The 13377-nt window shown below is 44.2% G+C and overlaps 1 protein-coding gene across 1 annotated transcript in view; it reads left to right on the top strand.

Moving 5' to 3' along the window:
• Positions 1-13092, top strand: part of PLXNC1 (plexin C1) — a 69512-nt gene extending 56420 nt beyond the window's left edge. The window contains exons 21-29 of the mRNA XM_009882651.1: positions 672-775; positions 5039-5093; positions 6211-6242; positions 6331-6438; positions 8355-8518; positions 8952-9099; positions 10926-11066; positions 11157-11231; positions 12930-13092. Of these exons, the coding sequence (XP_009880953.1) occupies positions 672-775; positions 5039-5093; positions 6211-6242; positions 6331-6438; positions 8355-8518; positions 8952-9099; positions 10926-11066; positions 11157-11231; positions 12930-13034 (932 nt within the window). The 3' untranslated portion in view covers positions 13035-13092. The remainder of the gene's footprint in view (positions 1-671; positions 776-5038; positions 5094-6210; positions 6243-6330; positions 6439-8354; positions 8519-8951; positions 9100-10925; positions 11067-11156; positions 11232-12929) is intronic.
• The last annotated feature ends 285 nt before the right edge of the window (positions 13093-13377 follow it).

The following is a 13377-nucleotide window of genomic DNA, read 5'->3' as shown; positions in this document are numbered from 1 at the left end:
AGCCATTCTGGGGAAGAGTCGAGCCACCTTTCTTGTTGGGTTTTCAAGAGCCCAAGGTCAGATAAAAGCTGGTTGTTCCCACTATACCATTTCCCACGTGCTCCAATAAGAAATCTAACAAACTCTGTATTATTGGCATTCATCACCTCCCAGACTTGCTTAAGATGTTGATACTTTCTTACCTTCTCAGCTGCTGCATTGTCAAGTGATGATAATTCACTGTCGTATCCGACAGTTATATCCACCACCAGTGCCTGACCACCCTTCACAAATACATGTCAGTCTTATACAGGTCATTTTGGTGGTCTCTTAGGAATGGCTTGTGAAACCTTTCTTCTAGTCCCAACATGGTCATAACACCAGGGCAGACTTGTGCAATAAAACAGCTAGATTAGGTGAAAGCATCTCCAAAACCTCCGCCTTGACCAACACAAAGTGAAGCACCAATAGCCTGCAGTAATGGAAGCCACTCAGGCTGTCACCCCAGAAAAGGAATCTGTAGTGTGGGAGTGCACAAACGCTCTCACGTGACCTAGCACAAGGACAGAGAGAAACAGCTTCGTTGGGAGCCACTGATCCAAAAATAATTAGGTGGTGTTTTTCTGTACAAACGTTGGTACAGTGAGAATGCCATTGAGATGTAATTGTTTTCTGTTGATGTCATACTGTAGAACTTGTGTCTGAGGAGCAGCAAAGAGAATTGTTAGATATTGATGGTTCCTCAGAAGTGATGGAGGATGGGATAAGGAAGCTAAATACCATCGGTCATTATGAGGTAAGCACAGATGCCATACCAATGAATCGAGAAGCAGTTTCTCCCCCAACTCCCAAATGCTGTCTGCACAGGAGTATCTTGATTGACAAAAATCTTTAAGAGATAGCTGTGCATCATCAACAGAAGGAAAGAAATATGTGACATGTAACTTTCTTGCCAATGAGTCATATGTTTTCTGTTACTTTTCAGAGGTTTGCTTGTTGCAGGGTTGCTTGGTTCAAACATACCAGGTGAACTGTTACTTCTGTTGAGCATTTCAGTTAAAAGAGCATCTGATTTCCAGCTAGGAACATTGCTTTGAATCTTTCCTAGTTTTGCCGAGTTTTTGTTGCACCATGAGCAATTGTTTACCTCTTCCCACCTCCTATTTTGATTATCTGAACAGGTCGTAGTGATACTTGTGAAAGCTCATTGAGAGTCAGAATAAAAAGGACTGATGAGTTTGTTGCTCTTTTCTTGAGACCTTCTGTGTCAGTCTCCTTCCGTCTTTTTCGGTTTCTGCTTTCATCTGCTGTCACCACTTGTACCGTAAGTTTTTCCCTGTGCTTCCAACTGCACCTATACACCAGTCCTTTCCAATGCAGCAATAATCTGTCCATCGTTGCAACAGCACACAAGGCTGCAGCTGGTGGCAGAGCCCTTGTGGGTGCAGCACATTGCGAAAGCACAGCGAGCAGCGTTGCCTATCTAAGGAGTTTCCACTGACACTAGTCAAAATAGAGGGTGTGAGGCTGAGGTAAAATGTGCAGATGATTGGCTTCAGGTGATATGGTAGCTCACGTTTTGATGCTCACAGATAGATTTTGGAAATGCCGTTAGTATGCTGGGTGCTTTTAGCGAGCTTTCTTCATGCCTCGTTGCTGAATTTGAAAGTCTGGCTCTTAACACGAGAATCAATTTTTATTTGTTTAGAAGTTTTGCTGAGGAGTATAAGTCTGTGTCATGCAATGCCGTATGGTGCTGAGAAACCTCAGCCAGCCCTGAGCACGTTGCTGTCTGCACGAGCAAGTACAGTGCCATCCACAGAGAGGAACAACTCCTGGCACGACTCTTCATGGCTTGGGTGGAGCTCAAGGCTGGTCATGTCTGGAGGAAGCTCATTTGGAGTCGCTTTAGAGATTTCTGTAGGCATTTGTTGCTCTCCTTACCTCCCAAGGAGGCAGCAATGAACCCAGATGTCCTGAGTGTCTTAAATACAGCTTTTCCTGTGCCTCTCTTGAATCTTGCCTATAGATTAGCGTGGGACTTCCCTCCACTCCACATGTGAAGATTTTGTACAAATTAGGACATGGTAGTGTTGCAGTCAGAGTCTATGCAGCAAAGGTCAACGTAGATTTGAATCTGATTAGATGTTTGAACTTCTGTGTAATGTGATAGTACCCGCCCTCTTTACTGCAGGCAGCTATTGCAAGTGCTCCCTAATTTTCCCTGGCAGCTTTTTTGCACTTCTGAGCTTACGGCGTGCCGAGGCTCATGGGTGCCATACCTCATGGCAAATGAGTCTGCTCCAGTTGGTCACTGTCATCCCTGGGCATCTTTGTCCCAGCCCTTGTTTTCATCTGTGGTTTCTGCAGGCAGATGCAAGTTAGGTTGGAGGTTCATTGGTTTTTGCAAAGCTGTAACTACACTAATTATAGCTTAGCAGCTGCCTTATGGAAATTGTGCTGGGTATCTCTGGTCGATATTTTAGTTCACTTTTTCTGGCACTGACAAAATAATGTACATTTTAGGCAGAAGCTTAGTGGCATTTTAGGCAGTGGCTCAGTGGCAAGTATCAGCCATTAGTATGTCTAGTTTATTTTCTTGTATGAACATCAATGCAAAAAGGAATGTAAAGGTGTGCAGTTAGCAAGAAAAGGGGACATTGCATACACAGTGTGAGGGTAGTCACATTGCCTGAGGAACTTCAACTTACATTTCAACAGTGGCTAGAGTTTTGTGGCAAACCTGGAGATTTCTGTTTGTTTGTCTGCCAGCCGTATATGCTAGAAAGTTAACCAGATTTTTGAAACTGGGAAGTACTGCTTTTTTTTTTTTTAAGATATTGCAGCATGAGGGTTGTGTTGTAAAGGTCTCAGAATCATCAGCCACTCTTCAAAAAGCAGTCTTAGTTTGTACACTGATTTTTGAAATGTGTTGGTAGGGGATGTTTGCATTTTTGTGTGGTGTTTCCGAAGGGAGAAAAATACACTGTGCTCGTATTAGACTTTCATGTGTCTCTGACTTGTGTGCTCCTTTTGCTCTAATTTTTTGCTCCTAATAGGGTTATTGATGTGATTATTTATGAGTTCTGCACTATTGTTTGCATGAGAATAACCACAAACCTTGACAAGAAAGTTCCTGGTTATCATGATGTCCTATTTCCCACGCAAGAAGAGAGCTAGAGAACCGCTTTCAGATCTGCTGTCCAATCAGGTCTTAAATTTCTCAGCCTATAGCAAATTTCTCAACATTCCAGGAGCAGACACAGCCCCAGAGAGTGAATCTGAATGTGTGATCTGAATGTATGATCAGATTATAGGGAGGACAGGAGGCCTGGAGAACAAGGAAGAGGCGTACAGCCACACTACTACATCTTCTGTTTTGCAAAGTAGCTGTACTCCGTGTTGTGTGGATCTGAACAGATCTCCCCTCTCTCTGTTTGTCCCCGCAGTAACGCTTGTGACAAAGTAAGGATGTTTTGAGGTGCCCATGGGAGTGGCCCACCATGAAAAGTGATTTCGGTGTCAGGACCCAAAAAGAAGGGCGCGCTTTTTTTTTTTTTTATTAATCTGAAAGAAACAGCAAGTATGGCCGGTGCAGTAATGACAAAGAAGGGAAAGCTCATTCCTCTCAGTGCTAAAAGCAGTATTGGTCCCAGAAATAAAACCTGAAGTGGGGGCTTGGATCAGGACTGCCCTGCACCAATGCCTCTGGTTCCTGGAGGGAAGCACAGTTCTCCTGAGCTCTGCCCGTCTCCCTCAGAACAGGAGCTGACACATTTCAGCACTGAGCTGCTCTCCTGCTTCTTGGAGAGGGAGTAGGGGCAGCACATTGCTCACACCGCTCTGGGAGAGAGTAAGCTTCTGGGTAGCCCTGTTCCTGTTTGCCTATCTTCAGGGCCAAGTAGGAAGACTCTTGTTCTCTCTGGGTGTTTGTGTCACCTCAGAAGCTAGCCTTAGAGCATATTCCCACTTCTAGCGTGGTTTTAAAGTGCTCTGTGTTGTCTGAAAGAGCTCTGAAATGCTGTATGATAAATGGAAACCATGCAAAAGCCCCATATTTATAAAATAGATTGAATTTACTTTTCAGGAGCAAGTGTAAGTGCAGATTTCTGTGGCGCAAGACACAGCTTTTGATAGAGTATCTTAATGTTTAAACTGGTTTCTCACACCGGGCTGGCTGCCAAGGTTTAAAAAACACTTAAATTATTTTGGCAGAGATCCCTTCCTAGAACCGGCCAGTTGTTTTTGTAATTATAGAGGGACATGTACTAGCACTTGGCAAGACCCAACATTTGACAGCAGAGCAGTGGTGCAGTTCTCAGTGGGAGCCGTTTTCGAGTTACTCTTTGATAATAAAAGCATGACTTGCCAGTTTCTTTTAAAGATAAGTTACTATCCTGGCAGCACTATAAATTCAAGGAAGGAGGGGGGAAGATTCTTCCTAGAAATCCCAAGGTGGCTAGATATGGATCTTGACCTTACAGTCCACGGGGCATGAATATTTTGCTCACTTTGGGAACTGAAGTTTGACAATAGTTCTTAGGAGCACCAGGCTAGACCCTCAGCGTGACCCCTCTGTAGGGCATGGGGGGAAATCTCTGGAACGGGCTGAGCTGGAAGAAAGGGGGCCAGAAGAGAAATCATCCCAGTGTTCCCCTCCCTGCCTCACATTCCCATAAGATCCTATTGCATTGGAGACAGAGAATCCAGCCCAGGCAATCTGTAGAGGGATGGGTGCAAGAAGCAGCACAAAACAGTACATGAAAACGAAAATGTCCAAACAGGGGCTGAACCAGAAAAATCAAAGAAAGGGAAAGGCCTTAACGGCCAGCTTGTCGGAAGCACTGCCTTCCCACCTTGTCAGGTAAGGCTAACAAACTGCAGCTGCTGCCCATGCCTGAAAGCCCAGCCCTGGCTGCTCGCTTGAGCCGTGGTGAGAACAGCGGGCTGGCACGCTCCTCTGCTGCCACGGACTTAAGGACAGAGGAAATGAAACCGAGAGTTTCATGAATTCTGGACACTTTTGTTTCAGCAAGATACGTTTGTTTTTTGCTTTCAGATTTCAAACGGAGCAGCCATAAAAGTGTTTAAAAAGAAGGCAAATACCCGATCAGGTAACAAAGAAACTGCCATCTATTTAATCTTTCATGGAGAACGGGCTGGGAATGCGGAGAGCTGAGTTATGACAGGTTGTATCTTGGTCAATAGAAGGTCAGAAAAATTGGCACTTTGGTATAGCTGAGCCAAATGAAGGGCTATGTTACCCCGGCTCTGGGCCTCTGGCAGGCAGAGTGGGCCTAAGAGGAGGGAAGAAGGCAAAGAAAAGAAGGACACAAGGACTTACAGTCCTCAGCAAATGAATGCTTCAAGATAGAGACTCATAGGCAGGAAAGCAGGGCAGGGAAGCCCGGGTGACACAAAGTGCTGACTGGTGATACCACCACAGGGAACATGCCCTGCTCTGGTGCCCAGCGTTGTGCATCACGGACATAGTGGTGCACTGTCCAGAGACAGGCATAACAAAAAAAAATCCGATTTGGAATTTTCCTTATTCTCTTGACTGTGTTTCTGAAAGCTTTGACTTGGCTGTCTCGACAGCAGGTCAGGAGTTAAAGAGTGCTTACAAGGGGTCGGTTCATCTCACCTACCCCTGTGATGCAGGTTGCCTTCAACCCAGCTGGTGGTTCAGGGGAGATGGACTTTCTGTAGCCCCTGGGGAGAAAAAGACACTCCTGGTGTGTGATTCATCTCACTGTCAAAGTGGCTATCTGAAATTAGGAGAATTGTGTCCCTGATGTGCAAGTCACTAGGATGGCGTTGCTGTCTCCCTCGGCAAGAACAGGGTTGTCCGTTCTCAGCCATTGCTCTTAAGCCTGACCTCAGCCTGCCTGCGCTGAGTATTCTTTAATAGAGACTAAACCAATGCAATCATCTCCTCTGCTGTCTGTCGTCCTTCTTTCAGAGGAGCTGTGATTTGCTGCCAGCTTACCCCAGCAGCAGCAGCAGATGCCCTAGCTTAGTGGTTGGAGCTACAGGTTGGTACTGGGGAGGTGCTCCAGCACCTGTGCGTTTCTCAGTGGCTTCCCCCACACCGCAAGCAGGAAAGTGTGACACCAAGCCTGCTTGCTCAGCATCCTGACATGCACTCTGCTGCACAACCCAGCAGAATTCACAAGCTTGTAGCTGTGTGTTTGATTAATGCCTGTTTGCTCTCTGCTTTCTGTTGTTTAGATGTGGACTACTCGGATGAACACTGTCATTTGGTGAGTTCAGTCATTACGCTGTTAAGTGGCCGATTTAATACTGAGCTGCGTTTGTATCTGTGTAATCTCTCTAATCTCTTCATGACAGATTTTACCCGACTCTGAAGCAAACAAAGACGTGAAAGGAGCAGGTCACAAAGGAAAGCAAAAATTCAAAGTGAAGGAAATGTATCTGACAAAGCTTCTGTCAACCAAGGTAAACTGTAAATGCCTTATTTTGAGGGAGGGCTAGTGTTAGGCATGACTAGTTTGGCACAACAGAAATAGAAATTAAAGCAGAAATTACTCACACTTCCTGCATGTATGGCAAATGTTAAATAAAAAGGTAACCTATAAAAATCACTGTGCTAACTACGGATTATAACCGTTTACAAAGATGGCCACATTTCAGGTTTTCTAATGCTAGAGTTCTAAAATTGTCTATTACTCGCACTCTCTATCTCCTCAGTAAGCACAACCTTTTCTCTAAGGTTAAAGAAGAAAGGTAGTCATTGAGCTTATAAAAAGTGAGTTTTGTCACTGAATACCGCAGAGTCCCGTCCCTTCTGGAGGGGCAGCTTTCGGTCAACAATCTCCTCACTCTCTACTAGCCTTTGCCCAGCTTAGGTACAACTTCCAAGGCCTGAGTTTCACAAAATACTGCCCATGAAATAATCTTTTAGGGTCTCAAATTAAGCATCCAAAATAACTATGTTAATTTTAAAAAACAATGTCCTTAGGATTTAGAATATGATTACCTAATTTATACAACGTGCATTCCTTAGGAATAAGCCCTGCTCGCTCCCTCTGGTAATGTCATCTTGTTTCTGACTTACTCAAAAGGGTTATAAAACTCTTTGCAACAGCGTATTACTTAAAATATTAATCAGTGCACAACACTGAGTGTTATGTGATACAAGGGGCCTGAAGGGATGATGATTATGGCCTTCTTGTATTTAAAAATCTATCAATCATTATTTAATTAGATTGTTGATAGCATCTGAAGTAATTTAGGATGCTACCCAAAGTGAGAGTGAAGACCGGTCATTTTTCATTAGCTGTGGAAACTAACATAAGCCCTTAGGAATTACTGGAGTAAAACCGGTAATATCTTATGGTGGAAGGCTGAAGTACAAAAGAAAAGATCAGGCTCTTAGGAAACACTCCTTTAAAGGGCTTTAAATTAATCATCTCCTTCTCCAAAGCAGGGTAGTGCTCTGAACAACAGTGCTGTGATACCCTTCACTGCGAAATTCCACCCGTGAACCACCGTGCACTAAAGGAAATCGCATTGAACCATGTCTCTCTCCCCCTCTCTCTGTCACCCGTACACGCACACAGACACAATTGCAGAGTTTGCCACATGAAATGAACTGGCCAGTAGCGTGTCAAAGCCCTGGGATACACTTAAATCCTTCTCGTTGAGAGAAGATTGTGCTGAGCGGACCTTCAGAACAGATGTGAAGAAGCACAAACGGTGTTTTGTTTTGTTTGCTTCTACTTAGGAATACTCTGTGGTGATGTCAGTGAGTCCATCAGCAACCAAGCCCTTGCTTTTGTTTGCCGAATAGCTTCACTTCTGGATCAGAAATACCCAGATTTCAGTTCTTCTTTCTCATATTAGTGCCTTTGTATGCCACCCAAAGCCTAGAATTGGATGAAGCGCCACAGTCAGTTGGCTGTGAAGTGTTGATGTGCACGTGTTCAACATGTGTCACGGGTGGCACCATGAAGACTAGTGCCCTAGAAAACTGCTTAAACTCCTTTTGCTTACCTCCCTCTGACTTCCACTCACAAGTTCCAAAGGCCTTTAGCAACGGTGCCAACAGTGTCTGAAGAGTTGATGTTGTCTTTGTTGGAACGAGTGATTCTTTCCACCTACGATTTATCACAAGGTTCACCACAAAAAGTCATAGGACACGTGACATCTGAAAGCAGTTCATTATGGTGTATTTGTAGTTTCATTTTTGCTATTGACTGTCTTGTTTGCCAATAACCTATGCCCTAGATATTTGCCACAAGCCTCTTGTAGTTTCTGCGTGCGGTTGCCTTGCAGCACGTCAGCTGTCCAAGACAAGAAATCCTGCTGTTTTCTTGTGTAATAATAGCACTGCTCATTTTCTTACTTTTCAGGTTGCAATTCATTCAGTTGTTGAAAAGCTCTTCAGGAGCATTTGGAGTTTACCCAATAATAAAGCACCTGTTGCCATCAAGTACTTTTTTGACTTTCTGGATGCCCAGGCTGAGAGCAAAAAAATTACTGACCCTGATGTGGTCCATATATGGAAAACCAACAGGTATGTCCATACGATAAGCACAGGAGCGTGGGCCATCTCTGAAAACGTAGTCGCAAAGATGGAACAGGTGTTCTGAAGAATAAGATTTTGGCATGACTGGGTGAAGATGTGGTTTGGCTTTGTGGATCCCAGTAATGTTAGTGTATCGGTTGCGTACCAATACAAACCACCATAGCTTCCAGGACTTCTAAGTCAGCATCCTGACTTCACACTCGGAAGTATCTGCAGGTTGAGAGCATTATTTGAAGACAGAAGGGTGACTGACCGATGTGTTTGCTCTGTAGCCTTTGTTGCCTGATCTCTTTTTTAACATGAATAAGCAGCCAAGAAATGTGCTTCTTTCCATGGGTGCAGTGCAACTAAACTACCATTCTAAAGCAGTTGTGCTACATGAGTGGTTAATTTTAAGGACGCTTGTTCTTTCTCTGTCTAGTCTTCCTCTTCGCTTCTGGGTGAACATACTGAAGAATCCCCAGTTTGTCTTTGATATTAAGAAGACTTCACATATAGATGGCTGTTTGTCTGTAATCGCACAAGCCTTCATGGATGCCTTTTCTCTAGCAGAACAGACACTGGGGAAGGTAATGCTGCCCTTCCAGTCTTTTCCTAACTTCTCAACCAATGTCTTTTTCAACTGTATAAAGATTTAAAGGACGAAGTCCTGCGTCTGCTGACACCCGGGGCAAAAATTAATGGCCTGATTAGGTTGGCTGTCCATTCCTTGTTGCTCTGTCTCACAAGACTTTGAAGAATTCACTGGAGTAGGCAGATACAACTACTAGAATGCCATATTTATAGTTCACTGCTGCTTGTCTTCTCTGCAGTGAGTTTCTGCACAGTGTGTTTATAAAGTCGGTGGAAGAGGATGAAAATTGTAAGATTTTAATGAAGTTTTAAAGATTTTTTAAACAAAGGTCTTAAAAGTATTACCATTGTTTGATGAGTAGTCCAAATTTTGTCTGCCACACACCATTGTGCAGAAAGCATACCTAATAAGCTACCGGGAGCTGTTAGAATACTTGAAAGAACTCTGAAGTTTGAAACAGTTCCTTTCACACTGCTCCCTTTTTATATGCAAAATTATTTGCTGGAGCAACAAGTTTAGAAATCTTCCGTTCAAAAGATCCTTAGTACAGTGTCCAGGTTTTTCCCAAGGATATTTTCCTTTTCTTTGGACCAAAGCAGGAGGCGTTTGTTCAGGCTCATGCTACCAAGAAAACCAGGCTAGAGATTTTTTAGCCTAAAAAAAAAATTAAATAAAAATGGACTAATTTCCTGTGTGATCTGAACCAACTTGCTCATCTGTTAAAGGTAAATAACGCATAACGCACTTATTGATCTTATTTTAGGAATGAAGTGTGATGACTTAAAACTAATCACATCACTTACTTGATGGAAAAACTGCAAATGAGTATGGTCTCGGAAGTTTCTATGCTCAGCATCCATTGTGAAGTACTGCTGATAGAACAGCTCCCATTAGCCCTTTCAAAAGGGATGCTGAAACCTGATAAAGGTTTGCAATGCAGTAAACATCTTGTGGCCTTTTAGTACGAAAATGTATTTGCTTTCATGATTTTTAGACTTTTATCTTAAAACATTCTCTAGCCACTTAGAAAACGAACGCTTACATCATTTCATCACACAGTGGAAACGGCAGTGACAAGATATCACATGGTTGTGTCATTTATTCCCCAGAATTTGAACTAGAGCAGTGACAGGAAACTACCAGCCCCCACTTTTACATTCTGAAAACATGGTTTCCAGGTGGGGCTTTGGCTCCTACCACCAACATCAGCATTTATTTCCTCGGATGAGTCTAAAGCCACCCGGTAGGTGACTGCTGACCTGGGTTGTTGAAGCCCTGGGGAAAAAAACAAATCCCCTTTGGCTGTGCCTGGCGGTCAGCTCTCCACGCTTTCGAACCCCCGAGTGAATGGAGTAGTAGGGACCAAAGAGTTTTAGGGGAACCTCTGCCGGGACAGGATCTAGCAAGGCTCTCTGGCATGTTACCCGAGGGGAACTTTCCACAGCACCGCTGTATCCTGTATGTAAATAGGGTATCAGCCTCGAGCCCTTTGGTTCAGCTTTCACAATCTTTCAGGTCCGGGGAGGGGTGAGGAGGAAGGAAGAAAGAAAACTATGTCTGAGGGACAAATGTTCATCACTCCCGATGGCAACAGAAATAATTCTATGGCAACTGTCATGAAACACAATGCACTGTTACTGAGGTCCTGCGTCTGTTCTTCATCTTTATTTCATAACCTTGATTCCTTGCATATAACCACTGCAAAGAGACATGAGTCACACAAAGAACAGACACAATTAGACGCAATTAACTATGTGGAGGTGGAACCTTAGGAAATCTGTGCTGTGAAAATTGACAAGGCTTCAAATATTTTCTTTTAAGGAAGCACCAACAAATAAACTTCTCTACGCTAAGGACATTCCACTCTACAAGAAGGAGGTGAAAGCGTACTATAAAGCCATCAGGGATCTGCCTCCATTGACCACTTCAGAGGTTGAAGAATTTCTAACTCAGGAATCTAAGGTATGGTTGAGAAGTGGGAACCTCATTTGCTTTCGTGTTAAGTTTTTGAAAAAGGAGAACTACCTGACCAGAGCTGGTTTTCTGTTTTAGAAACATGAAAATGAATTTAATGAGAAAGTGGCCTTGATTGAAATCTACAAATACGTGGTGAAATACTACGATGAGGTAAGCACGTCTGCTATTCCTCTTCAACCTCTTAATGTTAACTCGCGACCTCAGGCCTGTGAGTTGGGCTTGACAAAGGAACCCAGGGCTGGCCTGGAGCGTGACTTAGTGGGGGCCAGTCCAGAGACAGCCCCTCCGTGGTGCAGCCGAGGCTGTTCCCCCTGCCGAGCTGCGTGGGGCCAGAGCGCTGCAGCCCCCGGGGCGGCTGGAGCCCCCACCTCGCAGAGGGGTCACAGGCCAAAAGTTTGAAAGCGCACCTTTACCGTCACTACTGTATTTCACAGAGACGGTAGCAATAAAATTCTCCCTCCCTGCAGTTTTGAGGAAGTTCCTGTAGACTCTAGACTTCTCGTTTTGCTGTGTTTGCAGAGTATCTGCTAATGCCTGTCACAACTCCTGTGCACGCGCTCCATTTCCCTGGAGATTCAGAAATCAGATGAGACTAGCACCAGGGATCTCGACTTAACATGTTGTCAGTACAAACACCTCAGCGGAGCACACTCAGCCTTACAGCAAGAGGTGTCTGCTCCTTTCCCATCAGAGCCCTCTCACCCTCTGCTCTAATAGTCCTTCTCTTAAAGAAGCTGTAGCTTCCAGTCCCTGCTATTGCTCACAAAATAAATCTTTTCTCAACTGAAAGCACTTAGTCACAGGTTACCTCTAAGCTGCTTTGTAAGAAAATCCCTGCCCTCCGTTTTGCATGATAGGATTCTCCGCTCCGTTTTGCTCGGCATCCTTAACAGAGGCTGCGTGTGCCTGCGCGTGGAGGAAGATAAGAGCGAGCTGGGGTGTGCTGCCTGAAGGGCTCGTTACCACTTCCAGCAGGTTGTCTGGGTCTCCCAGCAACCAGACCTTTCTCTCTTTCATCCCCAGCAGCACAGCATCAGCGCTTGCTGCAATCATCCTGCTCTCAGTCACCTGTTAGCGAGCTTACCGCTTCTGAGCTCTAACATCTCAAATTATCTGAGTTCAGCATTATGTCGTTGCCTCTTAGAAGCAGCTTGGGTTGATACTGGCGCTATACTTTATTAAGCTCATTAAAACTGTTGACGCGGGAGACTTGAGAACACTTTTTAATCTTAGTGCCCATTTTTGCTTTTTTGAAGCTAGGACTGGCTAAACTTACCCCATCCTTAGAAGGAAAACCTCCCTCTGCTCTTCTCCCTCTGGCTTTTGACTGGGAGCAGCTCAACCTCGTTCACTGTTAGCTGAGACCTCAGTTGCTTTGTAGAGTTGCCAGCAAAAGCGTTTTCAGACAGCAGTAATGCTCCTTCCTATCACCTGGGCCGGTGCCAAGTGGGCCAGTTAGAGGAAGAGAGGCAGTTTATTGCCCTCCATTTATAGGGCAGAGGAAAAGAAATAAAATATCATTTGCAAATCTGCTCTAGGGTAAAGCTGGAGCACTGGCCTTGCCTCGCACTTCAAGGGATGAACATGTGTTGGATTTGTTTTGGGTATTTTTTGCGCTTGGCTCTGTCATTCTTTTGTGGAAGTGTTGCAAATCCTGTAATCATAATGACTTGAAAGGAAAACTACCAAAATAAAGTGTTAAAGTCAGAAAAGAATGTTTACATATAGGAAGGCATTCAGATGGATTTTTCTGCCAGCAGTTGTTGGAACGCAGAAAAGCAGGCTTAAAAAACAGCAAGTAAAATAAGCACTAAAAAAATGATTCTCTTTTTTGCTAATTGTTAACAGATTGTCAGCAAACTCGAGCGAGAACGGGGGTTTGAAGAAGTCCAGAAACAGCTCCAGCAAGTAAAAGCCTTATTTGATGAAAAGAAAAAATGCAAATGGCTTTGAGCAGAGCACTGACTCACAGCGTCACTGTGGGGGATTTTAAATAAGCGCTACTGCTCCCAAAACTGTTTTGACTGACTATATGTATAGGGTTTGAAACATTTGGACACTCCTCTCCACTCTGACCATTCCAAGTAATATCTACGTTTGGGAATGAAGTATGGGCAGGGTTACACTTTCAAACGTGGGCATGTGAAAGCAAAAGTGAGTCTAGTGTTGGCAGGGCCAGCATTTTTAGGTACTTCAACACACAGACCCTTTGGTTCAAAAATATTGCCTAAGTGAGCTTTCTGCTTGCTTAAAAACAAGCTCATAGGAGATGCACAAAACACACTGCAAGTTCAGG

The sequence above is a fragment of the Charadrius vociferus genome, unplaced genomic scaffold (genome assembly GCF_000708025.1).
Source record: "Charadrius vociferus isolate BGI_N301 unplaced genomic scaffold, ASM70802v2 scaffold72, whole genome shotgun sequence".
In the NCBI taxonomy this organism is placed as follows: domain Eukaryota; kingdom Metazoa; phylum Chordata; class Aves; order Charadriiformes; family Charadriidae; genus Charadrius; species Charadrius vociferus.
Note: the sequence above shows the minus strand (reverse complement) of the source record. Positions and strands in the feature narration are given on the sequence as shown.